This window comes from Scophthalmus maximus, chromosome 22, assembly GCF_022379125.1.
Source record: "Scophthalmus maximus strain ysfricsl-2021 chromosome 22, ASM2237912v1, whole genome shotgun sequence".
Lineage (NCBI taxonomy): Eukaryota > Metazoa > Chordata > Actinopteri > Pleuronectiformes > Scophthalmidae > Scophthalmus > Scophthalmus maximus.
Window position 1 is genome coordinate 11,320,770 of NC_061536.1, and position 27,265 is coordinate 11,348,034.

The 27,265-nt window shown below is 44.3% G+C and overlaps 5 protein-coding genes and 1 non-coding gene across 9 annotated transcripts; 5 read left to right on the plus strand and 1 right to left on the minus strand.

Annotated features, from left to right (window-relative positions):
• Positions 1-90: 90 nt before the first annotated feature.
• Positions 91-4,924, plus strand: exosc7 (exosome component 7). Of its 2 annotated transcripts, XM_035620848.2 has the most exons (9): positions 91-229; positions 776-877; positions 1,012-1,106; positions 1,729-1,894; positions 2,455-2,525; positions 3,005-3,128; positions 3,215-3,370; positions 3,993-4,123; positions 4,754-4,924. In XM_035620848.2, the coding sequence occupies exons 1-8, from the start codon at positions 173-175 to the stop codon at positions 4,095-4,097; spliced, it is 876 nt and encodes a 291-aa protein (XP_035476741.1). In that variant the 5' UTR covers positions 91-172; the 3' UTR covers positions 4,098-4,123; positions 4,754-4,924. The 2 variants fall into 2 exon arrangements, with proteins under 2 accessions (XP_035476741.1, XP_035476740.1); XM_035620847.2 differs by lacking the exon at positions 4,754-4,924 and having other exon boundaries at positions 3,993-4,173.
• Positions 4,925-5,413: 489 nt separating this feature from the next.
• LOC118292136 (tetranectin) lies at positions 5,414-7,651 on the plus strand. The gene is made up of 3 exons (XM_035620849.2): positions 5,414-5,695; positions 5,811-5,909; positions 6,566-7,651. The coding sequence occupies exons 1-3, from the start codon at positions 5,599-5,601 to the stop codon at positions 6,973-6,975; spliced, it is 606 nt and encodes a 201-aa protein (XP_035476742.2). The 5' UTR covers positions 5,414-5,598; the 3' UTR covers positions 6,976-7,651.
• Positions 7,652-8,528: 877 nt separating this feature from the next.
• On the minus strand, positions 8,529-19,564 carry cdcp1b (CUB domain containing protein 1b). The gene is made up of 13 exons (XM_035620846.2): positions 19,313-19,564; positions 16,689-16,913; positions 16,214-16,552; positions 15,743-15,961; positions 15,300-15,653; positions 14,535-14,750; positions 13,729-14,085; positions 12,802-13,164; positions 12,344-12,538; positions 11,820-12,176; positions 10,131-10,487; positions 9,955-10,036; positions 8,529-9,570 (listed from the first exon to the last, which is right to left on the minus strand). The coding sequence occupies exons 1-13, from the start codon at positions 19,374-19,376 to the stop codon at positions 9,066-9,068; spliced, it is 3,633 nt and encodes a 1,210-aa protein (XP_035476739.1). The 5' UTR covers positions 19,377-19,564; the 3' UTR covers positions 8,529-9,065.
• Positions 19,565-21,569: 2,005 nt separating this feature from the next.
• On the plus strand, positions 21,570-23,394 carry LOC118291975 (LIM domain-containing protein 1-like). 3 transcript variants are annotated; one of them, XM_035620553.2, is made up of 7 exons: positions 21,570-21,729; positions 21,914-22,015; positions 22,316-22,383; positions 22,490-22,552; positions 22,663-22,793; positions 22,996-23,047; positions 23,180-23,394. In XM_035620553.2, the coding sequence occupies exons 1-7, from the start codon at positions 21,585-21,587 to the stop codon at positions 23,261-23,263; spliced, it is 645 nt and encodes a 214-aa protein (XP_035476446.1). In that variant the 5' UTR covers positions 21,570-21,584; the 3' UTR covers positions 23,264-23,394. The 3 variants fall into 3 exon arrangements, with proteins under 3 accessions (XP_035476446.1, XP_035476447.1, XP_035476448.1); XM_035620554.2 differs by having other exon boundaries at positions 22,672-22,793; XM_035620555.2 differs by having other exon boundaries at positions 21,661-21,762.
• Positions 23,395-23,991: 597 nt separating this feature from the next.
• Positions 23,992-27,079, plus strand: nrm (nurim). Its single transcript, XM_035620549.2, has 4 exons — positions 23,992-24,210; positions 25,647-25,840; positions 25,955-26,131; positions 26,537-27,079. Exons 1-4 carry the CDS (start codon positions 24,060-24,062, stop codon positions 26,852-26,854), a joined length of 840 nt encoding a protein of 279 aa, XP_035476442.1. The 5' UTR covers positions 23,992-24,059; the 3' UTR covers positions 26,855-27,079.
• trnak-cuu lies at positions 24,411-24,483 on the plus strand. The gene has a single exon. It is a non-coding gene; the product is annotated as a tRNA-Lys (tRNA).
• Positions 27,080-27,265: the final 186 nt, after the last annotated feature.

A 27,265-nucleotide genomic window follows, 5' to 3' on the forward strand; every position in this document is an offset into this window, starting at 1 on the left:
TTGTTTAAGTTCATATTAACATATACATATTTTTTAGGAGCTAGATGTCTCGTTATTAGTTATCGTGTTTGTAATATGTTCGTTTAAATAAAGCTGCACATTGTCGTCTTTTGATGACGTCGAGGACGAGCGACGGCGCAACACATGCGACCGGAAGTGTTTCCCCGTCAGTATGGCGACGGTTAAAGTCAGCGAGGCTGAGAAGGTTTACATTTTACACGGTATACGGGTGAGTTTGTTTGTTTTTTGTTTTGTTTCCACTTGCCACACCCTCACTCACACACACACACGACGTCTGTACGTGAAATAACTCCGTTGTAAAGCAGCTGTGTAAGGGGCGGTTAGCTGCGTTAGCATTTTGCTAACGGAGCCTGTGTTGTTGACATGTTTTTTTTTAAAATTTGCTTTATTTAGCACATGTTATAAACAACAACAACAACAGGGATACATTCAAGAGACATTAAGTGAAAAAAAGGACATGCAAAGGAAACCAAGCAAAACCCACAAGGGGCTTAGCAGGTTGTTATTATCATTATTCAACAATGTACAACATGAAGCGAAAAAATAAAAAGTTATATAGTCTATAAAAAAGGGACAAGGAGAGAAAAAATAAAGTAATCATAACAAGAAAAAGGAAATATAAGCTGATTCAAGTCAATTATTTTTCACAGATTTTTTTAAAATGACAGTTGGAGAAGGTTTCTGTATGCGAGGAGGGAACGAGTTCCATATTTTAGAACCTCTGTAATCTCATGTCAGTTCCTGGTCGTCACAGGATGATTTGCGAGTGGACGGCCGAGGCTGCGAGGACTACAGACACATGGAGATCGAGACCGACGTGGTGTCCAACACCGACGGATCTGCCAAAGTCTCACTGGTAAAAGACAAACACACCACATAGTCCAACATGTTGGCTCAAAACATGCTCATAATCACTTCCTGTGCACACAACAAGCTCGTTTTGGTTTCCTACTTCCACCGACCTGTTGACTGTGTCTTTCTCTCCGTCAGGGCCACACAGCCGTACTAGTTGGGGTTAAGGCTGACATCGGAAAACCGAGGCCCATGGTGCCGGATGAAGGTTATTTGGAGTTCTTTGTTGACTGGTAGGTGGGGTGCATAGTGCCAGGAGTAAAAAACAAAACAAGAAAAGATTTCCTAGTTTGGAAAATTACATTAAATCTTAAAGTTTTGGAATTTGACACACAATGTTCTAAACCATGGTGTATATTGCATTCAGTAACACTTTACCCTTCTATTACTTTATTATAACTGCCTCTCATACTTTTAAAGTAAAGAGTTATGTTATTTAAACCAAAATAAAATTATGTTTTAAATGTCACTCACAAAAATAAGGAGTTGTGTTTTTTTTTCTAATAATTTTTCTAATATTATGTCCTTAATACATATGATAATAGTAAGTGGAAAGGTTTCGGTGGTGTTTTGATGGACTCCCTGCCACTAGGAGGTAGAGTTGTGCCGTCTGTTCCCTGTGAGATTGTGTCTCCAGCAGATAATGCGAGAACCTACCTGGAAAATATTCATATTCAAATAAATACAAAACGTGTGTGGAGAGGTGTAGCAGGGTCAGTCTGTCTCACCACTAGCTCTCCCAACTCTTCCTCACCTTGTTCCCCCACTGACTCAATAAAGAAGATGACCTCCCAGACTTATAGATGTTCAGCTGCAGCACATGTTCACCGCCTTCTTCTCTCCCTCCATTACCAGTTCGGCCAACGCGACCCCTGAGTTCGAGGGCAGAGGAGGCGATGAACTGGGGACGGAGCTGAGCAACACTCTCTACAAAGTCTTCGACAACAAACACAGCGTGGACCTGAAGAGCCTCTGTATCAGCGCAGGAGAACACTGCTGGGTGCTCTACGTGGATGTGCTGGTGGGTGGTCGGACGCCGCAATCGCCCATTCACATCATAAGGACTTTAGTTGGATGGTTTGTCGAGAAATATGTACACGAAACTTATGTGGAAACTCTAATACTAATAACATTTTACTTCCATAGCGCTTATCTGAACAAGGTTAGAAACTTCTTTACATTGGAATAATACAAAACAGAATGAAACAAGACAAAACGGATGATGCAAAAGAGAAAAAAATGAAAACAAACAAAATCAGTTAAGAATCAGACTTTTCGTTGAAAAGCAATAGCAATTTGCAATAATTTGAAAACCGGTAAAGTGCTGGCAAGTTTAATCTCCACAGGCAAGGAATTCCAAACCCCTCATGGCGAATGTCCAGCCTCGACTTGGGAACTACTAGAAAGTTCGGATCATATGGAGTTAGTAGCTCAGAACATTCTGAGCTTTTAAAAGTTATGAAAAGAATCTTAAAAACAATCCTACATTTAAACGGCAGCCAATTACAGGAGGCGAGAATAGGGAACACAAGAACAGCTGAGTGAGTTAACAATCTGACGCAACACGTTGTGTTTCCGCAGCTCCTGCAGTGTGATGGAAACTTGTACGATGCCATCTCAGTAGCTGTCAAGGCGGCGCTCTTCAACACAAAGTGAGTCAACTGCCGCTGTGGGGGTTTTTTGGGTCTTAATGTTTGGATTGTTGAGCCCATGATCTCTTAAAGCTGTTGTATTATTCAGTTCAATATATTAGGTCGGAGCATTAGGGGCCAAATTGAGACGGAAAAACATTTGTGAAACTGTAACTTCAGTCTAGGTGAATGAGCAAAAGCGTTTAATAAACGTTTAACATGGACGACTGGACATTAACGTACCTGTTGTCAGTGTGGCACCACACCAGAGGAAGCTGTTGCCAGTCCTCTGGGTTGCTGATTATTTCCATAAAATAATATTAAATAAACGTTACATTTTTCTAGTTTAATCACAACTTTATTCTCGTAAAATTACAACTTTATTCTCATTATATTACGACTTTATTCTGGAAGTCTCACTTGGCCCTCAAACTCCGTCGTAAATATAAAGACTGAATAGGCTTTTTAAATAAATAGTCCTCTGACTTCACCACCGACAGAATTCCGAGAGTGCACATATCGGCGGACGAAGAAGGAACGAAGGAAATCGAACTGTCGGACGACCCGTACGACTGCATGAGGCTCAATGTGGAAAACGTACCCTGCGTGGTGACCTTGTGCAAGGTGAGCTCATTAGCTTGCACTCGGGAGGTTAAGATTTTTTTGTCTGTCACATGAAACCGACCGCGACCCGCCGCTTGTGTCTGCAGGTTGGCCACAGACACGTGGTGGACGCAACCCTGCAGGAGAAGGCCTGCTCCGTGGCCAGCCTGATCATCTCCGTCACGCACAAGGGCACCGTCACCTGCATGAGGAAGACGGGCGGCGGCAGCCTGGACCCAGAGAGCATCTTTGAAATGACAGAGGTGAGTCCGGCCCTCCCCTTCCTCTTCCTCGACCATCTGTCCTCCTCTCACCACAGCTAGCACATTAGCATAAAGTGGTTTAGTATTTACAAACATGGGAGTAATATCAGTCCTCTCATGTAACTCACATCTAAAGGAAATGTTCCTGTAGCTGTTTTTTGTCCAAATATTGATACTACAAATACCGTACAGTACATCCAGAAATATCTGTGTTATAATCTTGGTCTATTGAAAAACACTGTATTGGACATAATGTAAAGATTTCATCAATAATGATAATCCAGTCCCCTCTGACATTAACTCCCACCGTACCATAATGCGAGGAAAGACAGTTATTAAATTATGTAAGTATATAAGTAAGTAAATTACATGACAAAATATATGAAAAATACTAAAAGGTAAGTTACATTTAAATTTACAATAAACACATGGTGCTCTTCAAAAAAATCTCTTTGAAAATAAAGTCATACTATTAAAATCTACTATGAGAGAATAAAGTCATCATTTAAGGGGGGGGGTGATATTACAAGAATGCAATTGTAATTTTACAATAATAAAGATGTAATTTTAAGGGAAAATGCCATGAAACATAATTTTTTTGGACATGTTTTTGTGTCTCCAGGCAGGCAAACGTGTCGGGAAAGCTCTTCACGCTCCGCTCATGACGCTGCTGCAGGAGGAGGAGAGTTTGGGAAAGAAGAGACTGAAAGTTGGCTTCCTCGGTTGAGACTGTATCGACATTGTCACTAATATGTATGTACGTGTTAACATAAATTTTCTAATAAAACCTTTTAATTTGTAAAGTCTGCTTGTCTTTGGGTTTAGTGTCGCGGGTGTTTATTACACATCAAAACATGTTGGATTTAGTTCCTGTTTGATGGAGACGCAGCAGCAGCCATGTTGTGTTTGTCTTTATTGGAGCTTGATTGCCATTTAAATCAGAATCAAAGTTCTGATTAATGGCTGCAACAACTAAATAGTTTCATTATCAGATAATCTGCAGATTATTTGATTAGTCAATTGTTTTATAAAGTTAGAAAATGCAAAAAAATTCTTCTGGGAGCCTCAAATAACTTGTTAAGTTTGACTAAGAGTTTAAAAATAAATATATTCTGTTTATTTTCAGAGAAAAAAAAGGCAAATATTTAAGTTTTAGAAGCTGGAACCAGTGAATTTTATTAAATGATAAACTGGTTATTAAAATTGTTGAAGGTACCTAAAAAAAATGAAGATATTGAAATTACAGAGTCAAAAGCCAAACACTACAAACATAACAAGAACATTCTAGTTTCTTGGTGTTTTTGGGTCGACACTCTTCAAGCTTGAGTTCATTATCTTTGGGTAAAGAAACTTGAAAATAAAATATGAAGTTCTGTATTTCAGATGTGAGTGTCAGTGGCGACCCATCAGGAAACTGTCCGGCCTCTCCGCGTCCTTCTGTCTCTGCCACGTGTCAGTCGAGGACTGTGTGAAGCTGAAGTCTTCACAGAAAGACCAGATGTGACTGGATGGTTTCCAACCCTGACAGACTGTTGTGTGTGTGTGCGTGCGTGCGTGCGTGCGTGCGTGTGTGCGTGCGTGTGTGTGTGCGCGTGTGTGCGCGCACGCTCAGGCTAGCAGCAGACAGGTCCAAAACAAATTCCTATTTGTGGCCAGAGTTCAAAACGAAAAACACAAGAGTCTGATCGATGAAATGATGAGACATCAAAGGTAATGATGGATTAACTTTTGATATCAGCGCCTCGCAGCTGCCGAAAACACATGGAAATATTTTAATTTTATTTTTGTTCCAAATGATGCCACACCTCAGAGCTTCTCGACAGTTTTTAAGGAAAGAAATGTCTTATTCTGTCTTTTTTTGTGTGTGTGGCAAGTAATAAACTGTAACCAAGTTATTTAGGCTTTTATGCAACAGACGAGTTGGTGTGTGTGTGTCTTTATTTCTTTTGATGGAAGCTGTTATGTCATAACCTTTTCCACACCGTCTCGCCATGTCTGCCAATCTCCACCTGCCGTTCCACACCTGGCTCTGGTTAGCACTGGTTCTCCGCTCTAAGGCTCCTGAGGTTGAATTGTTATTCCTGCAAATGAGGGTTTTGGACTTCAATGTTTTTCCCCTGTTGTGAGCTGTGAGCAGGGAGGGTGTGAGATTGAAAGAGAGAGAGAGAGGGAGGGAGATAAATTGCAGTCGTCCAAGTTGGAGCAGCCTCATTTCAACGGGTCTAACCATGGAGCTCAGAGGAGTGTGTTTGCTGCTGGGAGCGCTGCTGCTGGTGAACTGCTCGCTGCAGCAGACTCCATCGAGGAAGAAGCCGGTGAAAAAGGGTAGGACAGGAGACGCGTGGCGCTTCGCAGCCTGTGTGAAGATCGGCAGGTTGCTGTTTCAAATTGAGTTGTGGTTGATTGGATTTGAATGTTTTTGTGTCCCTGTCGGACTCAGATGCGACAAAGGACCACGCCATCGAGGAGCTGCAGAAACAGATCAACGACATCGTGGATGAGCTCAACCTCCTGAAGGAGCGACAGGCCCTGCAGACAGGTGAACGGGAGAGGAGGACCCTCTTGTCCACATGTGTGCCCCCACAACCAGGGTCGTCTTACTAGATTACCTTTAGCTCGATTACTGATCAGGCTGAGTGGACAAATGCATGTCCATCAGTTGTGCAGAACATGTCGATTAATTTAATAGGAATATGCAATAATAAAGCACAGCGTCAACGAAGGTGGATTCAGCATTTTGACCTTATCTTGTGGCCCTGAGCCTCTTTAACTTCCCCCCCAGAGAACAGGAAATCCTTCTGAGGATCTAAGTGTAGGTCTAAAGCTCTGGGTTGATAAACTGAACTGGGAGGATTTGGAGAATGGTTACAGACCCTAATATATGGTGACGTGCCGCTGGCGGAAGAAAATATTCTCCAATTGTGTCCAACAGTCTGAGCCATGCCTCTCTGAAAAAGTAAAGACAGTTGGGACACACGTGTGCTCTTTTTGAAACCGCAGCTCTTCGGTCTGGTTTCTTGTTGAGAACACAAAATGAAATCCAGTTGGGCCTGCGCATCCCAAAATTCTCTTCATGCTCATTATCACTGAGGATATTACAGATGACTATACTCGAAATATCACCAGAGAAGATAGCGCAGATTTCCACAGTTCATTTTGACGTGACCCGCCTCTCTCTTTCACTTCCCTCTCAAGTCTGCTTGAAAGGCGTAAAGATCCACGGCAAGTGTTTCTTGGCTGACCCTGTGAGGAAGCACTATCACACCGCCAGCGAGGACTGCAACGCCCTGGGCGGTGTCCTCAGCACGCCCACGTCCAGCGACGAGAACGACCAGCTCCGGGACTACGTCCGCCAGAGCGTCGGCCCCGACGACCAGATCTGGCTGGGGGTCAACGACATGGCGACCGAGGGCACCTGGGTGGACCAGACGGGCTCCGGCGCCACGTACAAAAACTGGGACGCCTCCGACGCGCGGTCCCCTCAGCCGGACGGCGGCAAGTCCCAGAACTGCGCCACCCTGTCGGCCGCCTCCCGCTCAGGGAAGTGGTCCGACGAGAACTGCCGCGACGAGAAGGCCTCCGTCTGCCAGTTCAACATCGTCTGACCACCGACTCTGCGCACGGTCAGAGCTGCTTCGTCTGTGTACTCTCGCTGCAATGCCACTTTGTCTGCTACTTTGAAAAGAAGGAGTTTTTAAGCCAGTGGTTCTCAGCTGTTTTTTGTTTTGTTTTTTTGCATCTGGACCAAAATTCAGGTGGAAAAAGTCTCAGTCGGCTGCATGAAGTGGTTCTTTTTCACAAGTGTAATTTGCAGCATTCCTTGAGCTCACAATAAAACCAAGGAAACCCCCCAAAAAGCCCAGTCGAGAATAAGCAAGAGACAGGCGTCAGCGACTTGTGCAACAATTTTAGATATTTTGTTCATCCTTTCTTGAAAACCTTTTACAAAATTATGTATTTTTATAATAATATAGAAACACATGTCAGACGTTAAAAGGTCAAAACACCAATGTGCCGGCAATAAGAGGTGTGTTCAGGTGCTGGCACCTTCTCACAAATGTTAAAACTTTGGGTGTAACTTTATTTTTCATTGTCTCCACAAACCCAGGCGTCTTGTTACGTTGTTGAGAACCACTGGTTTAAACTCAGGAGTAGAAGAATTAACTCAATCTTCACCATCTTCAATGAGATTATTCCAGTCTGCTAGTTTTGTAGTCTCTCTATAGTGTCTAGCCTGATGTAACCCGAAGACAACATCAATAAAATGCAAAAAAAATTCCATTACTCTGTGGCCCTTTGTCTTGCTTCGTGTTAAATGAGGAGACTCTCGTTGCAATGCGGCAAAGCGTTGACGGGATCCAAAGGTTTAGTTTTTCTTCTTGGCATAAACGGCGGAAATGGGGAAACAGCTGCTGACCAGCTTCTTGAAAACCCACAAACGGATACGGCGTGTCTGGTTTGGTTAATCCACACGAAAAACTCAAAGTGCAGTTAAAAATCATAAACTTGGGACACAGGAGTTCATGTACAGGACTTATTTCATGTGCTGCAACCACTGTGTCCGTATAGCGTCTGCGCTGTTATTGAGTCTCTGAAGAATGACGATCATAAAGATGATTTCATCTGCATCTTCACCAGGGGCAGAGTTCAACTGTTCAATTTCAACTGCAAATGTGCCGGAAAACTGAACAAAATAAATGAAATATAGTCGGGTACTTCACCTTTCATTCACTCACTTTTAATGAATGAATAACACTCGGACAGAACAAGTCCACCGCTGTCACACTTCACAGAATATGATGCAACACTGTGCAAAACTGACAAGACAAGAGCAGAAAAGCAGATTCTTGACACTTGCAGCTGCGAGAGAAACGTGACGCAACTATGCAAACCTGGCATCTGCGTTGAATTTTTTTTTCTCTCTTTCCTTCTTCCCAGTGAAACACACACTACTCCATGGTAAACACTGGCTGCAGTGTGCAGTCTGCTCCTCCACCTGTTTTTCCACGGCTGGAGAGTTCCTGCGGTCGAAAAAATAGTTTTCACCGTCCAGAATTCAAAGTGTCCCAGCACAGGAGTGGAAAATGAAACGTCACCGCTTCAGTGTGTGTGTGATGGCTGCCGTTACCACAAAAAAGTAAACAGTTTGTCAAACAAGCCTTTTTCTTAAAATTTATTGCAAAAAAAAAAATAGAAACGTATTTACAGGTAAAGGGGGGAAAGAAATATTTAAAAAAACACTAGCAAACAATTCTAAAAACACTTTTTAAAAACAAAGACCAATAGTTGCACATTTGTCTCGTAATCCCTGCCTCTGAGTCCTGGTCACATGCTCAGAAATTGAATAAACCTAAACAGATCAAAAAAGGAATTAAAGGAGTAGTTCAACATTTTGTGAAATACACTTTCTTGCTGCTGGCATTAGCTTCATATGTACAATACAGACATGAGGGTGGAGTCTCAAAAATCACCCCCAAAGTGTTGCACTACTCCTTTAAAGGGGAGGATCGCCTCTTGAAGCTTTGTTAATGACCGAGCTCTGAGAAAAGATGACGAACGCCACATTAAAACGTAAATCGAACTCAGAGTCGCTGTGTGTGGTCACGACGTGCACCTCGGTGCAGGCCGGAGACACCCGGCGCCGCGACGGGAGGAGAGGAACAGCCGTCCATCGTGCAGCCGCAGTCCCGACTCACTACAAGGACTCCTCCATTGTCAGCGGCTGCGGCTCCATGTCGGCGGCGGAGAGCCGGATGGTGTTTATCTGCCCCGTGCTCTTGAACGTGTACAGCTCGTTGTCCACCATCCTGCGGTCCTGGAAGCCGAGGCTGTCCTGCCGGTCGATGGGGGTGCGTGGGCGGGGCGGCAGGAAAGAATCGGAGGGGTCCAGGAAGGTCTTGAACTGGTCCGTCTCGGGCTCCGCGTCCGGCTCTTTGATGACGGACAGCTGCCCGTCAGCGGGGCCCGTGAAGGTTTGGTAGGAGTCCACCTGCATGCCGTTGAAGTGGTCCTGCATGCTCTCGGCGTAGCTGGAGTTGGCCAGCAGGTGTCCGTACACCATCGTCTCATCGATGGAGTCGTAGACGTGGGACTCGTTGTCCGAGCGGGTCTTGGTGAAGTGCATGTCGCCCGGGCGGAAGACGTTCCCCTTACCGATGTAGATGGAGGACTCCTTGTTCATTCTGTCTTGTTTCTTTTTCCTGTTTGAAAAGACGAGAACAGAGAGAGAGGGAGTCAACACAAGCTGCCAGGCACACACACAGGTTTTGCAGAATATACCTCTATCATTTTGTCTGAGACAGAGTCAAACTGCCTAGAGACCAAGGCCCGTGTTCGTCACACTTCAAAACTGACAGAAAGCATTATGATATCAAATTTAAAGAGAGACAAGGGACTTCAGAGAAAACAATCAACAAGATTAAGTGCAGACAACAACGAAACACTGAACCCACGGGTGTAGCTTTGGTTTCAGGAATGCAATTGTTTGCGGATGAGCAAGCAAATAGTCTTTGTCCTTTTTTTTTAATCGTTCACACCCGTCCCAACCCCCCCCAGTTTTGGCCTGCTCCTACAGTCGTACTCACTTTGTGACGACACACACTACAGCCAGCACTATCAGCATAAGCAAAATGGCTCCGGCTATCCCGAGGAGGATGGCCAAGAGATCTAAAGAGGAATGAAGACAACATGTGAATATTAATTTGTTAACGTACAGATTTATTTTATGCATATGAGAGGCAGAGGCGAGTTGTTTGCTCACTGGACTTCTTCTGCAGGACGATTTTGGCCACGGCGCCAAACTCCCCCCCCTCCGGGATACAGTTGGACATGTTGAGGTAGAAACTCTGCGGCACCAGTAGCTTGTCCTCCGCCTGCTCGTCCTCCCGGCGGCTCATGATCTCCTCGTCGTGACCGAGCATCTTCACCGTCATGGCCGTGTGCCGATCGAGGCACTTGGGCTGGGTGATGTTGACAAACTGCACGTGCGCCTGGTACTGGCTCGGCAGCGTGACAATCCAGGACACGGTGGAGGAAGGTTTCATACCCCGGGGCCAGTTGGGGCTGGCCAGCATGGTCGGAGACGACACCTCGGGGCTGACTCTGTAAATAAAGGTCTCTGGAGCGGGGAAAAGGGGAAAACACGCTTGAGTCCGAGCACTGCGACACCGCGTGTGTCTGCTGGACGGTACATCTAAAAAAAGGTATCTCTGGGGTTCGTGGAACGGTAGTGCCCCTGTGTGGAACTAAAGTGTTTGACTAATCACAACATTACAACCTGGAAATATTATTTCCATCATTGATTAATCTGCCAATAATAAACCATTTAATCGTTTGGTTTTTTTAGATGTCAGAAAAAACCCAGGATGAAGTCTCGGCTGCTTGTTTTGTCCGACCAGCCGTCAAAGTAAGTTAACTAGCAAATATTCACATTTCAATTTTTACTTTTAAATATCTCATGGAATGATACAATGCTTGGAGAATAATTATAAGAATGATTTGTCATGTTCTTATCATTATTCCGGATCGTCGGGGCATTTCACTTGTCCCATGTAGAATTATCCCACATTACATCTACGTGTTCTGTCCCCGACTTCCTACATTATCTACGACGACGACTACGAACACAGAGAGAACGTGTCCGAACTTGTTTCACTAATTTGCTGGTGAATCGTTGGGAATTATTTAAAACACTACAACTTTACACACAGATGCTTATTTGCACATCCGGCAGACGTGAGGCAACATGCTTTTTTTTTTTCTTTTAAAAGCAATCGCACTTTTAGCTCAATGCAACTGAACTCTTATCATGTCATTTTTGTTTGTCAGTGCATGTCTGTGTCCTGTTTTTGGTTTTCTTCGCTTGCCTTAAACCAAATTGCCTTCAGGATGAATAAAGTAGTATTGTATTGTAGTGTATCAACATTCATTTAGAGTCATGTTACTGACTATGATGCTATGGTTTGGTCTTCACCACCTCCTCCTGAGTTTTCATATGTCATAATATAATCATACTATGACATATTCTTTCATATTATGGGCTATTTTTTTCTTTCCATAACTTCTATGTATATAAACATGAACAGTCCATGGTGTATTATAGAGGATATGTACTGGATATTATGGATTTAGAAATGCAAAAAGTGTGTGACGTGATTTGCAACTGATCATTGCACCCTGAGGATCTTAAAAAGTAAACAACAAATGATGAGTGAGCCTAATGAAGTCTCAGCAAAAACTCATTCATGACCACTGCATGAAGGTCTTTAGGTTTAAGGACAAGTTGGTCGGACAAAACACTCGATATGAAGACGCCACTTGGGGCTCTGGGCAGTTCAAACGGTAATTCTTCACTATTCTCTGACAAATTACTGATCGATAAACCAAGGAAACACTATCCAGCTCAATCAAAGAGTAAAATATTGATTACAGTAGCACAGTGATGTTTTACCCGTGATCTCCTGACTGTAGCTGACGTTGAGAAAAGGCCCCCTGGTCTTGCTGAAGTCGTGCGCCGCAGCCGTGACGGAGACGTTGGTGTTCGCCTGAACTCTCCGGATGACTCCGTTGAAGCAGAAGTCTCCGACGGAAAAGCCGCCCCCCTCCGCCACGTGCAGCGACGCCGACCCGTTGCACTTGTGGCCGGGCAGGGCCGGCCGGAGACTCCCCGTGGGCGACACCAGGTCCAGGGTGCTGTGCTGCGGGACGCTGAGGTGCCAGGTGAAGCTGTGGAGGGGCATCCGCAGACAGGACACCAGTTGGGGCGCGGTGAGGGGGGTCGCGGGGCACGTCGACACGTTTTGGCAGCCTGTGATCAAAAAGACACACAAGAGGTTGAGTTTTCAAAGGAAAGGAACGGCACAAACAAAAAAAATATTTCTGAAAAAGACATTTCTGAAAAATGCTGATGTTTCCAGTTCTTTATGTTAAGATAACAATCTCCTTGCTTTAAAAGAATAATAATTATAATCTTACCGATAACTTCGCTGGCCGTCAGGCGCACCTCTTCATTCGGACAGTCGAGGAAGGACAAGCTGGCTTTGGAGCCCGCCGCCACGTTCATCTTCTCCTCAACTTTGGAGTCAAGGCTCATCTCACAATACGGATCGGAACCCACTTTCTCTATCTGCAGGGACACTCGCTGCCCGCTCAGATCCACCGAGCACAGAACTGAAAAGGAACAATGCAACATTCATCCTTTTGTAACGACGTGATCTCATCGTAGTTCCAGCAAAATCAAAAATTTGGTCTTTTGGTCTAATTTCTGTCTGCAAAACATGGAATGTGAGATCTGAGGCTATTTCTAATCTAATTATGGCTTATTGATCGGAGATTTGGATTGAAATTGAGACTAGAACTTTTTTTTTTTTCTTTAAACAAACTTACAGATCTCTATTTCCTTTTTCATTTATTTACAAGTTTTGACACTGTACCTGGATGACCACTCCTCATCACGGAAACTCTGTAGTTCAGGGTGAGTCCTTGCAGCGTCCTGTTGGTGCCACAATTCTTCAGCACCATGTTGAAGTTGCCCTGCCGATGCGCCGGCTGAGCATCCGTCAGAGTCAGTTTGGTCACCTTCTTGTCCTCCGCCTTCTGGTAGCGGACCTCCACGTCGCCGCTGAGGCACTCTGGGGCGGTGTGATCACGGAAGCTCACCGTGTAGTTGTGCATGCCCGGCACCGCGAAGTCCCACTGCATCTGCTGGTTGTCGGGGAAATCGCCGGGGTAGTTGGCTGTGATGAAGTCTGTGTCGGATGCGCCGCGGGGTAGATTGACCTTCACTATGGCAACCACTGGAGGGAAACGAGGAGAGAATGTTATGCGCATGGAGCCGTCTACTGTATGTCTCTTTAGAAAAGCTTCTACATGCGAGAGCAGTCATTTTCAGCCTGTAAAGCACAAGCTGAAAACAAAACTGTTCTCTTTTTATATCTGATGGTGATTTAAAACTATGGTTTTAGTGATTTTAATATTGTTTATAATTAATATAAGAAGTGATTATCTTTATGTGCCCTGTTGAGATTTGGTGGTGTGTCAGTCTGGAAGAAGAAAGGTGTGTAAAGTATGGGTTTCATTTTGTCTCTTTTACTGGGACACATGCAATATGTTGGTTAGTGAGATGAAAAACTAAAGATGTGAATTGTTGAATTGTATTGCGTTAAGGCGTTTCTTTTATTTTGTTATTTTATTTTTGTCCACCATATGTATATAATGAGGATAGGCTAAATAACAGAAGTATATATAAGTATATATAGATGCCTTGTAAGATGATGCATGATGTTTAATAAATCCTACATTAAATATGACTTCCATTGTGGGATGGGCCAGATGTGAAGCATGACACAGAAACAACTCACTGCTGGTCTCAGGGCCGACTTTGAGTTTGAAGTCAACGGGGTCCATCTTCGTGTCCCCGGGAACCTGCAGAGACACGCGGCCCTTGTATCGAGCCAGGATGGTGGTCACAGTTCCCCCTTTGCAGAAGCGCCCGATGTTCGCCGGCCCCGTGCGCAAATAGGTCACAAGAGAGTACGTGTGCTCGTCTGTGCAGGTCTCCTCATTGGGAATCTGTCGCATTCCCGTCTCTGGGAAGTCCAGCTGAAAGGCCCGAGTGGAGACGACTTTCAGGTCCCAGGTGAAGGTCCGGTTGAAGTCGGGGAACAGCGAGGACTCGGCCTGAACAATGTCACCAGAGCAGGAGGTCTCTGTGCAGTCTGGAGAATATATATAGGGTTTTTAAAGAGTTAGGTGTTGACAAAGAGATTGAAATAACAGAATCGGGATGAATCAAAAGGTAATTTACTGAAGACCGAAGGCAAACCAATCTGATTTTCATTGTTCAACTATATCGATGAAATTAGAAACAAACACTGTCACATCAAGTGCATGCTTCTTTTCATAGAAATGGGACGAAGGGCTGTGAAAAAAATGCAAGTTAAACTTCACTCTGTAATTGACTTTGGTAAATTACCAACTTTTTGGACTTAAGTAGTTTTTGCATCAAATTTTGTGAATAAAACCCTTAATAGTCATTGACATTAGCATTTTTAATTTGTCGACCATACGTCTTTGCATGGTGGCGAACGAGCACTTAACGAAAATCATTTTTCTATTCAGCAGAGCAAAACGTAAATGTCAAATCGCTATGTTGAGATCGTCATACCGATTTCTCGGTTGATTTCCACGATGAAGACATCCTGAGGTCGAGGACAGGTGAACTCCACCGAGGTGTTGCGAGACTCAGTAATTCTCAGTTGTCTTGGGTTGCAAATCTGTTTGGGCGCCTTGTTCACACACACACTGCAGTCGGGCTCGTCGGACACCCTGCTGATGATGATGATGGTGTTGGGGTCAGGGGTCAGGGACATCAACCTGCCACCTGAAGAGAAAAAGTGACGCAGTGATAAACCGATCACGTGGCTTCTCAGGTCAAATGTATAAAGAGAGATTCTGGTACTTGTGAAGTTCATACAAACAATAAATCTAATATATTGCACATAATATATATTATTTTAAATGGTATATGTTGGTATAAGGTACGTCAAAGGAACTGAATTATTTTATTTTTATGGGGCCTTTGAACATTTAACCAAGGATAAGAATTGAAAAAATTTGTTAGCATTATATTTTATCTAATGGTAAACTCGAGGTCCCACTGATACACACCTTGAACCAATCACGAGCCAGTATCATGAAAATTGAACACCTGGACATACATCAGCGTGATAAGAACTACCCAACGTGTATTTTGACTTTTTTACTATGGCCCATGTTCCACACAGAGGTGCTGGGGATCAAGACCTGTACTGCAGCCAGCCACAAGGGGGCAGTCAAGATGTTTTGGCCTCACTTTTCAGGAGCCGTCATGTCGTACATCTATATACACATGTGTTTGTGGCCTAAACAAAATGCTAGGAAAGGGCCTCGCCTCTCGGTGCCGCTTTGACATTGAACGCCGTCTGGTCCAGTTCTTCTCCCTTGGGCACCTCCACAGTCACAGTCGTCGCTCCGAGCAGATCCAGGCGAGACACTGTCCCGCCTTTGCAGAAGCCGCTCGTTTTGACGGTTCCGTCACTTTTAGTCGAGCTCACTGCGTATCCGTAGCCATCTTTGCAGTTTTCCGCGCCGTGAATCTCCTTCAGTCCGTCACCACCAGGGAAGTCCAAAGATAACACCGTCCTCTCTGGGACTTGAATGTCCCATGTCACGGATCTTCTGAAGTCCTTAAAGAGGTCGGGGTCGACTTCGCCTGCCGCGGGAGTGCAGGAACTCTTGGTGCATTCTGAGTAAAGAAAATGATCATTCATTCATTAATGAATCGCAACAACTTCCATCCCAAATCCTGCTGGCAGGTAAAATAAATGGTCTCACCTATTTTCTTCTTCATCTTCACACTGTACATGTCCTGAGGTTTTGGGCAGCTGAACTCCAGCGAGAGCTTGTCAACGTTGGTCAGCGTCTTCTCTGTTGGACTACAGTCCGGTGTGGTGGAGCCGTCGGCGGTGCACACGTCGCACTCTAATCCCCCGGGATCCCGGCTCACGACCACAGTCGTGCCGGGATCAACACTTACAACCATCGTCCGGCCCTCTGGCGGGGGGAAAGAGCAGAGTGAGACAAAGCTACTCATAAGTCTTTGTGTCTGGCTAGTTTCAAAGTGATTGACTATATTGGGCTGCACCATTAAAACTTAAAGAAATAATTTGACATTTGCTAAATGCTTAAGAAGTAAAAATGTATTGTATTAAAAGTTACATTATATCTATGGTAAGTTTAAACTTAAGATCAGCTGGTGCAGCTCCAACTAAAATCAATAACTATATTGAGTAAAATATGTCTTACTTAATGGTCCGGCGGAGGCCTGGAACACCACAGATTCCACCGGAGCCTTCGGTTCAACTCGCAGAGACACAGTGGCGTCATTGGGCAGGTCTAAACGAGTCACAGAACCGCCCCGACAGTACTGAGTGGGACCCTTGCCGTCCGTTTTGGATGTGGCCACCGAGTACTGGAATCCAGTGGTGCACGGCTGCGTCGTCTCCATCAGTCCCTCCCCGAGGATGTCCAGGCTCACGACGGTCTTCTCGGGGGCCTTCAGCTCCCAGCTGAAGGTCCTGGTGAACTGCGTGAGGACGGGTTGAGTTTCCACTGTTGCAGGGCTGCAGGCGTCCTTCGTGCATTCTGGATTAGGATTAAAGACAAGACAAAATTAATTGTGTTTGGATGTGACTTAAAAGACGGATGTTGAACCTAAGAACTAAATGATCTCACTATGGAGCGGAGTTCGACTTCCATGATGGGACACTCGCAAACTCACCGATGGTCTGAGTTATTGTCACAGCGTAGGATTGTTCCACTGGTTGGGAGCAGTTGAACAGCAGCTTGACCTCCTCCTCGGGTACCAGAGTGAAAGAGGCGTGGCAGGAAGTCTGTGTGTCATTCGCGCCGCCGACCGTGCACACAGCACACTGATCCGCGGGCAGCTCGGTGGACACTGTCACCGTCGAGCCTTTGCCCGACCGCACCACCGTCTGCATGCAGTCTGAGGGAACAGATCAGGGGTCAGGTTGGCCGCCAACGGCCGAGAGATGTTGTGAACCGCCATCAGTGGTGAAAATGTGTGGTTTTCCCGTGAGGGTTGGGAGAAAAACTTTAAAACATTAACACATTCACAATGCCCTTTTGAGCGCGACATGATCAGAGTCATGTCCAGCTGTTGACTTAAGGTATCAGTTCAACAACTGTAGGTCACAAAGGAACCAACACACACACACACACACACACACACACACACACACACACACACACACACACACACACACACACACACACACACAAAAAAGTCTGGCGCTTGAGCAAACAGTGCACACCGACCTATCCCCATGTACTGAAGTGGCAAACTGATCAGATTCTCATTGCAGTGAGTCATATAAGCGTCAGAGAGATAGTGGAGAGGGACTGAAACAGAGCCCGTTTTAAAATGTGATATCAGACTCTTTCTGTGGCGATTGCAGACTACTTCCGCCTGAAGAGCTCGTTCACACGCAGCCTTGTTCTTTTACAGGTCTCAGAGTAAACTATTGCCCCAATGTCATTCTATAGACCATGTTGTAAACCTACACTACATCGCAGCATTTCATATTTGACCCCGTTTTGGTCCCGGGCCGCGGTTTCGCTGCAGCCTGAGTGGCTAAAAATGTATATTTTACGTATATATATTTTCTATTTCAGTACCTTGATACTCAACTGATACACAGTAGAACTTATAGCAGAGATAATGTGTCAGTGTGTAAGTCGACTGAAAGGTGAAAAGAAATTGTAGAAGTGGAATTTTTAAAAAGCAGGTTTTGATGCCATGAAGAAAACAGGCTCATCCACTAGTTGATATTTCAACCACAAAATGTCGAGCTCAGTATGTATCATGGTCACAATTATGAAATAATACAAACCCAGAGGATCTGTATCAAGTGTTTTTGAAGTTGCTATGGTGAGATATTTCATTTTCAGATTTTTTTACATGATCAAAAATGAATGTATGTGTCAGTTTCAAATGGAACACTATCGGGGATAAGATTAAATCATATATTTGATTGATATTGGTATAACAACACAATCACCATAAGTAAATTGGAGAAAAAACGGACATGTTGACAACGCAACATGATATGAATATATACACAAACAAGGGGGGGCCACATGTGCACATGAACATAGTATACCTGCATACACATACAGATATTGTAGAAATAGCCATGATATAGTTGCCGTAGCACAAGCATCTTGGAATAATTCGTAAGAATAACGCACTTACAAAAAAAGAAAAAGATCACATAATAATCGTATGTTCTGAATGAGGCTTTCACCTGGAGGGCCGCCGCCGCCGCCGCCCCCCCCGTCTGGAAGCTCTACAGCCCACTAATAATAAATGGGTCTCAGTTTACTACGACTTAAATCAAATTTACAGCCTAATAAATCCCAACGTCTGAACCAAGGGGGGCACCCTGAAAACATCTGCACGAATCAAAATGCCACTGCAGTTTACAGTCACTCACAGAAAACACTGTGTGTGTGTGTGTGTGTGTGTGTGTGTGTGTGTGTGTGTGTGTGTGTGTGTGTGTGTGTGTGTGTGTGTGTGAGAAGCTGCACACACATTTAAACCTGACCTTGCAAGAACTTGCAAAACAATATTGCAGCACTTTAGATAAAGGATTTCTTCTCTTGACAGGAGACAACTGGTGTTTTTTTTGGGGGGGGGGGGGGGGATGCCACAGTGTTCATAGTTAGTGGCAAAAAGAGATTATTTCCCCACAAACACTGTCGAAGAGAGTAAATTCACCAGGCAGCAGCAGATTGCTGGTCAATCATTAATGAAGCATAGATGATGAATTCACGCCTGCAGGAGGAAGCTCCATAATTGCCTCATAAAACCTTTTTTTTTGGAAAATGGAGGGGCACAGAAGTGAAGGCTGAGGGTGATTCCTCTCTCACACACACGCTGGAAGGTGCTGCAGCCCCTTTTCACGTCCACTGTCTGGTCAAGCGATCGATTTGGCCCTTACTGTCTGTCTCTGCATGCTGCCTTCTTTCTGACAGATTGGCAATATCACTTCTTCACAACCCCAAGCTCACTTCATCCAGAGTGGTCCACACGAGGGCATCTCTGCAGGTTTTTATTTTTATATTTTCTCACAGTTCCACCCAAACCACATTTAAATAACAGCAGGACGCCTCGTGGTGGTTCAAAAAAAAACAACCCACATTTTAAGAATAAAAAATCATATAGTAAATATAGTAAAGTAAACGATCGAGGACAAAGCTTCACCAAACCACACGTGAACATATGTTCTCTGGCTAAGAGGGATTATATATATATATATATATATATATATATATATATATATATATATATATATATATATATCCTGTATAGTATCAACTCACCTGACGACCCGAACACTGCCAGAAGCAAAAGTCCCAGGAACGCGCGCGTCTCGCGCAGCCGCATCTTCAGTAAAAAAGTTTTTTTTTTTTAAAAAGGTGGATTTGCCTGTTTTGTTTCCAAAAGACACATTAAAAAAAGGAACTCCTTTATGTGTCAAACACGCCGCTGCGTTCTCTCCCGCATTAGAACCACAGCGACGGGGGTTGACAGCCACTTCCTGTTCCACATTACCTGTGCGCAATGGCGCGGCGGCGCGGAGGGCGTGGTCCACAGGTGGTTTACGGTTACCTGTCCAAACTTGACAGGGAGGAGGAGGAAGAGGAGGAGGATCTCAGCAGCAGCGTCCTGTCTCGGTGGAACCCCTGAGCCCCCCCAAAAAACAACCCTGCAGGACAGACCGACTCATGCAATATGGACTTTTTACGCAGGACCCGGGTCCCTGTGTGACCCTCCCCTCCTCGCCGTGAGCCACAATGGCTGCCCTATATTTTAAGAGCCAAACATGCCAAGGATTGTTGGCATTGGTGCGGTGTGTACCCCCCCCCCCCCAAAAGGAGGCATGAAGGGGAGGGTGTGGACACAGAGCTCATGGCAGAAGTGTTCTTTGTGGTTTTGACTGCCTTGTATTACATGCACCATTAAAACACAGATGAGAGTTTGTCCCCTTAATATTCATATGAAGGACAATGAGAATCAAATTGTGGAGATGAAAAAAAAGAGCAGAAAATAAGATTAAATTCAGCCCCAATATAAAGGGATACAGTGGCGTATACAATATGTTAATGGATTACATGTTTCCCCTCATGATGATGGAAATGAACAGTGTGTAACAGTGTGTGTGTGTCTGACGTCTGATCGCAGGCCTCACACTGGGAACAACACTCCCACGAAGCAGAGGCTCCCTCCTGTTTCCACACGCCTCCTGACACAGACATTCCTGCACAAACGTACCTGAGGGCACGACCACTTGCAAACACACATTTGTGTTACTATTTTTTTGCTTTCAGCTCTCTACAGTCACATCATTTATCTACGGTTTAACTGTAATGCGAAATGCCTTAAAGTAAACGAAGGGAATCAAAAAGGCCGGAGCTGGAACTATAGCCTCAGTTTGAACCCCACCGCCTCATCTCAACTCTATCACTTTCTGGTCTAAACCTGAAACTTAAACCACAATCTTTAAAAAAACACGATAAAAATATCTAAGTTTTCTTTGAATCTTTCTGTCATTGAAAGAGCTCTTTGATCCCCAAAACACACACACACACACACACACACACACACACACACACACACACACACACACACACACACACAGACAGACAGACACACACCTTTACAATCAAACCCAAGTGACACTGACTGTTTTTTGATGAACCAGTCTGACAGCATGCAGAGTGGGCGGTTTGTGGTGACTTTAGGCAGCTTCACACAAACACACACACACACACACACACACACCGTGTCCTAACAAAGGACCTCAGTGAGGAATCAGCAGCTGTCAGACTTCCCCTCCCCTCCACTCCCCTCCCGTCCCGCACGTTACTGTCGATTTCATCAGGACAGGCAAACTTCTGCGGTGGGACGGGAGTCTGCAGATAGAGCACTTTGTTACATGGAATTTGGTGTTGACTGCGTAATAGTTCAATACGTGTTGTGATTGAACCGGAAAGGGTGTTTAGTCGGTTGTCAAAGGTAACTCCTTTTATTGTTTTGGTCGTCATATTTGACGTCCTCTTTCCGGCTCTTATAAATAAAAGTGATGGGACATGAATAAAAACATATTGATGAGATGAAAAAGAACCAAACAGACATAACATGTAAACATTTGTGGATGAATTTAGACAAGATAAGCAGAGAATTTTTGGAATAAAATCCACAATTCAGTTACATCACCGCTCGGCACAGCACAATGCCAACATTTGTTTTGTGACTTATTTGGGGCGGGTCTGATATTAGGTCAGGAAGTGTAGCTGTAGAAATAATAGGGCCTCAACAGTCCAGGTGAGGGCAGCAACACAACCTGTACCAGCCTCCTTTGGTTTAGTTCTATAGTTTATCGCTTATTGCTCTTGTACTTCAGGCTCTTGTGATGATGATTGTGCTTGTCATGTATGAACATCATTTGTAGAAACAACTGACACCCAAGTTTAGGGATGATGATGACGATGTTAGCAGCCGTTTAACTACATCAATGTGAAATATATAAGTCCGGGCGTCTGAATCCCCCGGTGTGACCCAAAGCACCCAACGCAACTCCCCTAAACTCAGATGGCAGCAGCTCCCCTTACAGCTGTCTGCGCCGCACATAAAATTAGACCCCCGCACAGTCGCACTGTGGGCTCCGGCGGGACAGGACAGCTGGGGAACACACTGCAGAAGATGGACCCGACTCACGGTGCCAACCTGAGCTTTGGTAAGGCAGGAGGACACCGTATACTCTTTGCCTGTATGTTTTTTTAATGGTCATTTATTCCACCACTGTAGGCTTAAGACAGATCATTGTTCAGCGCGCGTGTGAGTGTGTTGTCAGGCTTTTACAGTTTGTTCTGAAGTGAATGGAGAGTGGAGCGGTTCGATTTTTCTTGCTGTTTATTCAGGAAGCTGTACAAGATGCAGGAAAGCAGTGTGCGGTGCAGGGAGAGCCTGCCGGGCGATGGGACACTTATTCCACCACACGTGTTTCACCTGCAGCGTTTGCGGTGAGTCCTCTCAGTGTGTCTGCAAGAATTTAGATAATTATGATTTGGTTTTTTGTTTGATTGTTTTCTGTCTTGGTCCTTGGTCCCAAGAAACAAAGATTTACCTCAGCTGAGTTTTTTTTATCAATGAAATATCAGTTAAAGTTGACCTATATTTTGTAAGTCAACAAAATAAAACATCACTCAAGAAGTGTCTGACGTTAAACATGTTTCAGTATATTTAAAGTGAATTATCAGTGTGTTATCAAATGTCACATTATGGGAAATGAGGCAATATTCTGGCCTTTGTTTCATGTTTAGGTAAAAGTCTTGCTGGCCAGACATTCTATTCCCTGTCAGGAGGAATCTATTGTGAAAATGACTTTTTGGTAAGTGTATATTTTTGTAGCATAGTGACAGAAGCATATATTGATTTGTATCCATTTTTTTTAGAAAAACTATAGCAGAATCTACAACTATTGTTATCTGCCGCAGTTCTCCGGAGTTCATCCAGCCCCAGAAGTGTGTGACAGCTGTGGGCGTCTAGTCATGGATATGGTGAGTGTGGTGTCATTTACTGCAGTTTATAGGTGTGTGTGTGTGTGTGTGTGTGTGTGTGTGTGTGTGCGTGAGTGTGTATACGGGCTGAGCTCAATTTGATCTGTCAGGTGCTGCAGGCGCGGGGGAAGTCCTACCATCCGTCCTGCTTTCGCTGTGTCATCTGCAGCCGGAGCCTGGAGGGTCAGCCCTTCACCGTGGACTCAGACGGCAGGGTTTACTGTGTCAGCGACTACCACAGGTGAGTTGTTTCTGGTTTTTTTTCACTGGCTCAACACGCCACACAATGGGGCCCAGCCCCTTTGATTCACACTCCAGAGATGAAATCTATCATCCACAAAGCCTGCCAGACAGGCTGCAAACACGAGACATACGTCACGCCCAGAGTGACTTCACGTTTCAGTTTCTGTGACCTTTCATTGAGTTCATCCTCGCGATTTCAGGGTCCGGGCCCCCTGCTGTGCCGCCTGCAGAACGCCGATACTGCCAACTGAGGTGAGCTGCAACTACATTTAAGCAAATATATTTGCGCGACCTATTGATTCTTACATTGATGGCAAATAAAAAATGATAATATTTTTTCACATATTAGTTTTTTGGTGAAATGTTGTTGTTTTTTTATTTCAGGGGTCTACAGAGTCTATTCGGGTGGTGTCATTGAACAGAAACTACCATGTAGAGTGCTACAGGGGTGAGGTTAACCTCATTTAAGGACGGTATCAGGCTGACATACACCTTCTGCTGGACTTTGTTTTGTAAATCTAAGCAGTATATTTATATTAGTTAACGCCTCAGTAACCGGTCACACAATTTCCTTGTCTGCAATAAAATCCCCAAACAGACCCCAAACACTTGTGCACTTCATTTATTTATATCTGTGAAATTAGCATATAATAAAAAAACAATGAATTTCAGATTACGTATCTATGGAGTTTCAAACTACATAAACTTTACTTTTGAAGTGTAAAGAAGAGATCATTTTTCTTGCCTTTCCTTGTTTAAGGTTTTTACAGACTTTACGTTTACATCCTAATACAAATCCTTGCATGTGTCCACAAACTTTGACAACAAAGCCGATTCTGATTCAGATTATTTTGTACGAAATAGCTTTTTTTTTCTTGTCCACCGAAGTGACTGGTGTTCTCAATTATTTGTCCTTTCTCCTGGACACACTGACTGGACACAGGAAGTGGCCCCAGAGATTAAGGGGGCCATGGGGTCATAATAGCCTCTGTGATCAAGTGACAGTTAATATAAATGTTTTTGGGGTTTTTTAGGTATAAGAGACAAAAACAAATAGAAAGACAAAAAAACAGGTGGGAAATTGTCCACAGAGAGTAAATAAATGTGCAAACCAAAGAGACTAAAGAGACTTTTTGTCACAATCCGTGCACCTTTGCCAACGCTGGTTATACCGCCACCCTGTGTCCGTGAGCGGTACTACCTCCCCCTCCCGGAAGAAAACCACCGTGGAAAGTTGCCAAAAGAAGATTCGCCGCCGATTGAAATGGCGTCGGTCACGGTGCGCGGCTGCGCCCTCGGCGCCGCGTCGCTGCTCAACTTCGCGTTCGTCTTCGTGTCCGCGGCGGACTTCATCCGGTTCGTGTCGTTCAGGGCCATTTACCACAACATCACCGGGGAGACGACACTGTGTCAAGGTGAGCAAGAAGAATAAAGTCCGCCGATATGCCACCATGGCTTCCAGGGCCCTCTGCTTGTTGCTGTCATAACGCCGGTTGCTTTTATTAACATTAATTCACTTGACGTTTATTGTGAGTATTGGTCTAAATTAGTTTTTCCTTCTTTCTACCCCCCAACCAGGCGGTTGATATTTGCACTAGCCCGCATGTCGCTCGCCGCCCGGCTAGCTCAGTCGGTAGAGCATGAGACTCTTAATCTCAGGGTCGTGGGTTCGAGCCCCACGTTGGGCGCATACACTTTTTTATTTTTTCTTCTTCTTTTAATTTAAGGGACAGCAATTACTTTAAACTGTCAGCGATTTCAACCGAGGAAATAGTATTTCCATATTAGATTTCATTCTGGTTTGTTTTCAGAACTGTGCCCGTATTTTTATCCCCACACAATTGTGCTGTTTAATATTGTGTAGAGCTGCAACAGTTAAAAATCGATTAATCGATCAGCAATCGACTACTAAATTAGTTGCCAGCTATTTTGATAGTCGATTAATAGGTTCAAGTGGTTTTTATGAAGAAAAAAATGTCACAATTCTCTGATTTCAGCTTCTTAAATATGAACATTTTCTGGTTTCTGGCATTTTTATGGACCAAACAACTCATTGATTAATCAAGAAAAATAATCGACAGATCAATCAATAATGAAAATAAGTATTAGTGTCATCTGGTTTGTCTTGGTTTACATTAAGCAATGTACACATTGTTTCCTCGTCTGTTGTGTGTCGAATAGTTTCCCGCTTCCCGACTCGATCCATCGCCCCACAGTCGTTTTTAAAGATGCAAAAGTTTGACTTTGAAGTATACAATCCTGTCCCTTTTTCCAGATTTCCCAGAATTTGACTTCCCCCGAGTGAAAGCTCAAACATTCACTACACACATCAGGAAAATTGTATCAACTGTATAATTAAATCAAAAACTAACTTTAATTTTACTTCCCTAAATACAACACAGTTATAGTGAAAATGTGGATTAAATGTTCACTTGTGTTTCAGTGAAAACGGTCCTTTTTGCATCTTCTTAAATTCCGCCGCCTGTTTGATGCCTGAGTGCTTGTGAACAGTAGTCGTGTGTTCTCCGTGGATGGAAGCGTGTCATCAGGCCATGGACGGACTGTACGCTGCAGTACCCCACCGAGTATTATGAGTAAACTAGTCTGTTCACACTGTTTACAAAATGTATTACTACCAGATTTTACTGCATGTCTGTGAATGTACAGAGTACATAGAATATAGGCTGTGTAAATACACGTCTGTATACGCATAATTACATTTGATGTATTGTCTGGACTGTTCCGCTTGTTCATATAATTTGTAATCTTTTTAAGACCTAAATAGTTACCGTAAAAAATGAAAATAAAAATACAGATTCATGACGGTATACACCTTTCTCCTGCACCTTAGACTCCATACCCTGGACGGTGGCCCTGCGGGACAGCTCTGTCCTCAGGTGTCTGGTCGTGGATGTGGGGCTGCTGGCTCTCTTCACCACCCAGCACAGTCTGCTCGCCTGGTCCCCCGTCAAACGGGCCCTGCAGTCCGTGCTGGGGGCCCTGAACAGGACGGCGTACTGCTTCACCACTGCACTGGCTCTGCAGGTACGCCAACGGCACAGACTCGCATCGTAAACAAATGATGCATTTAATGCCTCAGTGAACACTAAGAACAAAAAAAAAAGAGTCTACATACGTCATTCTTCTACGTTTTTTTAGATTTTGATGCGTTACTGGCAGCCTGTGACTGGCGCCCCCTGTCTGTGGTCAGTGCGTCACGCACCCTGGAGTATCTGGTTCCCGCTGCTCTGCTTCTCTCTGCACTTCCTCTGCTGGGCCATCATCTGCAGCATCGTCATGATCTTTGACTACCCAGAGCTGTTGGGCATCAAGCAGGTAACCGAGGCTTCATTAAGTGGCATGTACATTATATTTATTAGTATCACATTAGACTGGAATATAGTTTTAATATTTTTTATAGTAATTGGTGGACTGTGGACTTTGTAATCACGGTATAGGATGGGCATCTTAACCACTTGGGCACCTCATGTCCTCTTATTTTAATTATTATTAATACATCCTCAGTTCTGTTAATTCAGTTTTTCGTACACATTTGTAAAAATAACGGAACTTTTTCTGACGTCCACATTTTGATTCGATACCAAAACAGCTACATGCCTGTGTAATCTGTGATTATGAAAACCTGTTACGTAAATAGAGTGACTTACTATTGGCGCTGCTGCTTAACCTAATTTGTCTAGTACTGTCTGACCCTCGCCTCCCCTCACTCTTCTCTCTCAGGTGTATTACGAATGTCTCGGTTTAGGAGACCCCCTGTCCCACAAGTCGACCCAGGCCCAGCGCTTCCTGTCCCACCTCCGCCACCCGGTGTGCCTGGAGCTGGGCGTCGTGCTGTGGCTCCTGCCGGCCTTGTCCCTGGACAGGCTCCTGCTGGCGGCCACTCTGTCGACCTACCTGGCCCTGGCGCACTCTCTGGACAAACAGGACTTAGCGTACCTCTGTGTCCAGATTAAGAGCAAGATGCAGCTCCTTGCCGAGCCACACCAGCGCGTCGCCGGCAGCACCGACGGCAACAACGGCGACCGCAAGGAGAAGTGAAGCGAACTGCTGTCTTAATACTAGGCAGAAATATTTGAATGTTTAAACTGACTCCAGCAGAGAGACTGTGATATCTCTGTTAGCCTGACATCTACTGTGCTGAATAAGAACAAACAAACCTGCTCTGGTCATTTCTTCTAAGATCAAATGACCACACTCATACGGAACACTTTTCAACTTTACACTATTTAAAAAAAAAAAAAAATCCTAATGCAATTCCTAATGCATTAGGAATTTTATTTTTTTAAATATAGAGTTTTTTATTCAAAAAAAAAATCCTAATGCAATTCCTAATGCATTAGGATTTTTTTTTTTAAATATAGTTTTTTATTCAAAAAAAAAAAATCCTAATGCGATTCCTAATGCATTAGGATTTTTTTTTTTTAAATATAGAGTTTTGTTACAAAAAAG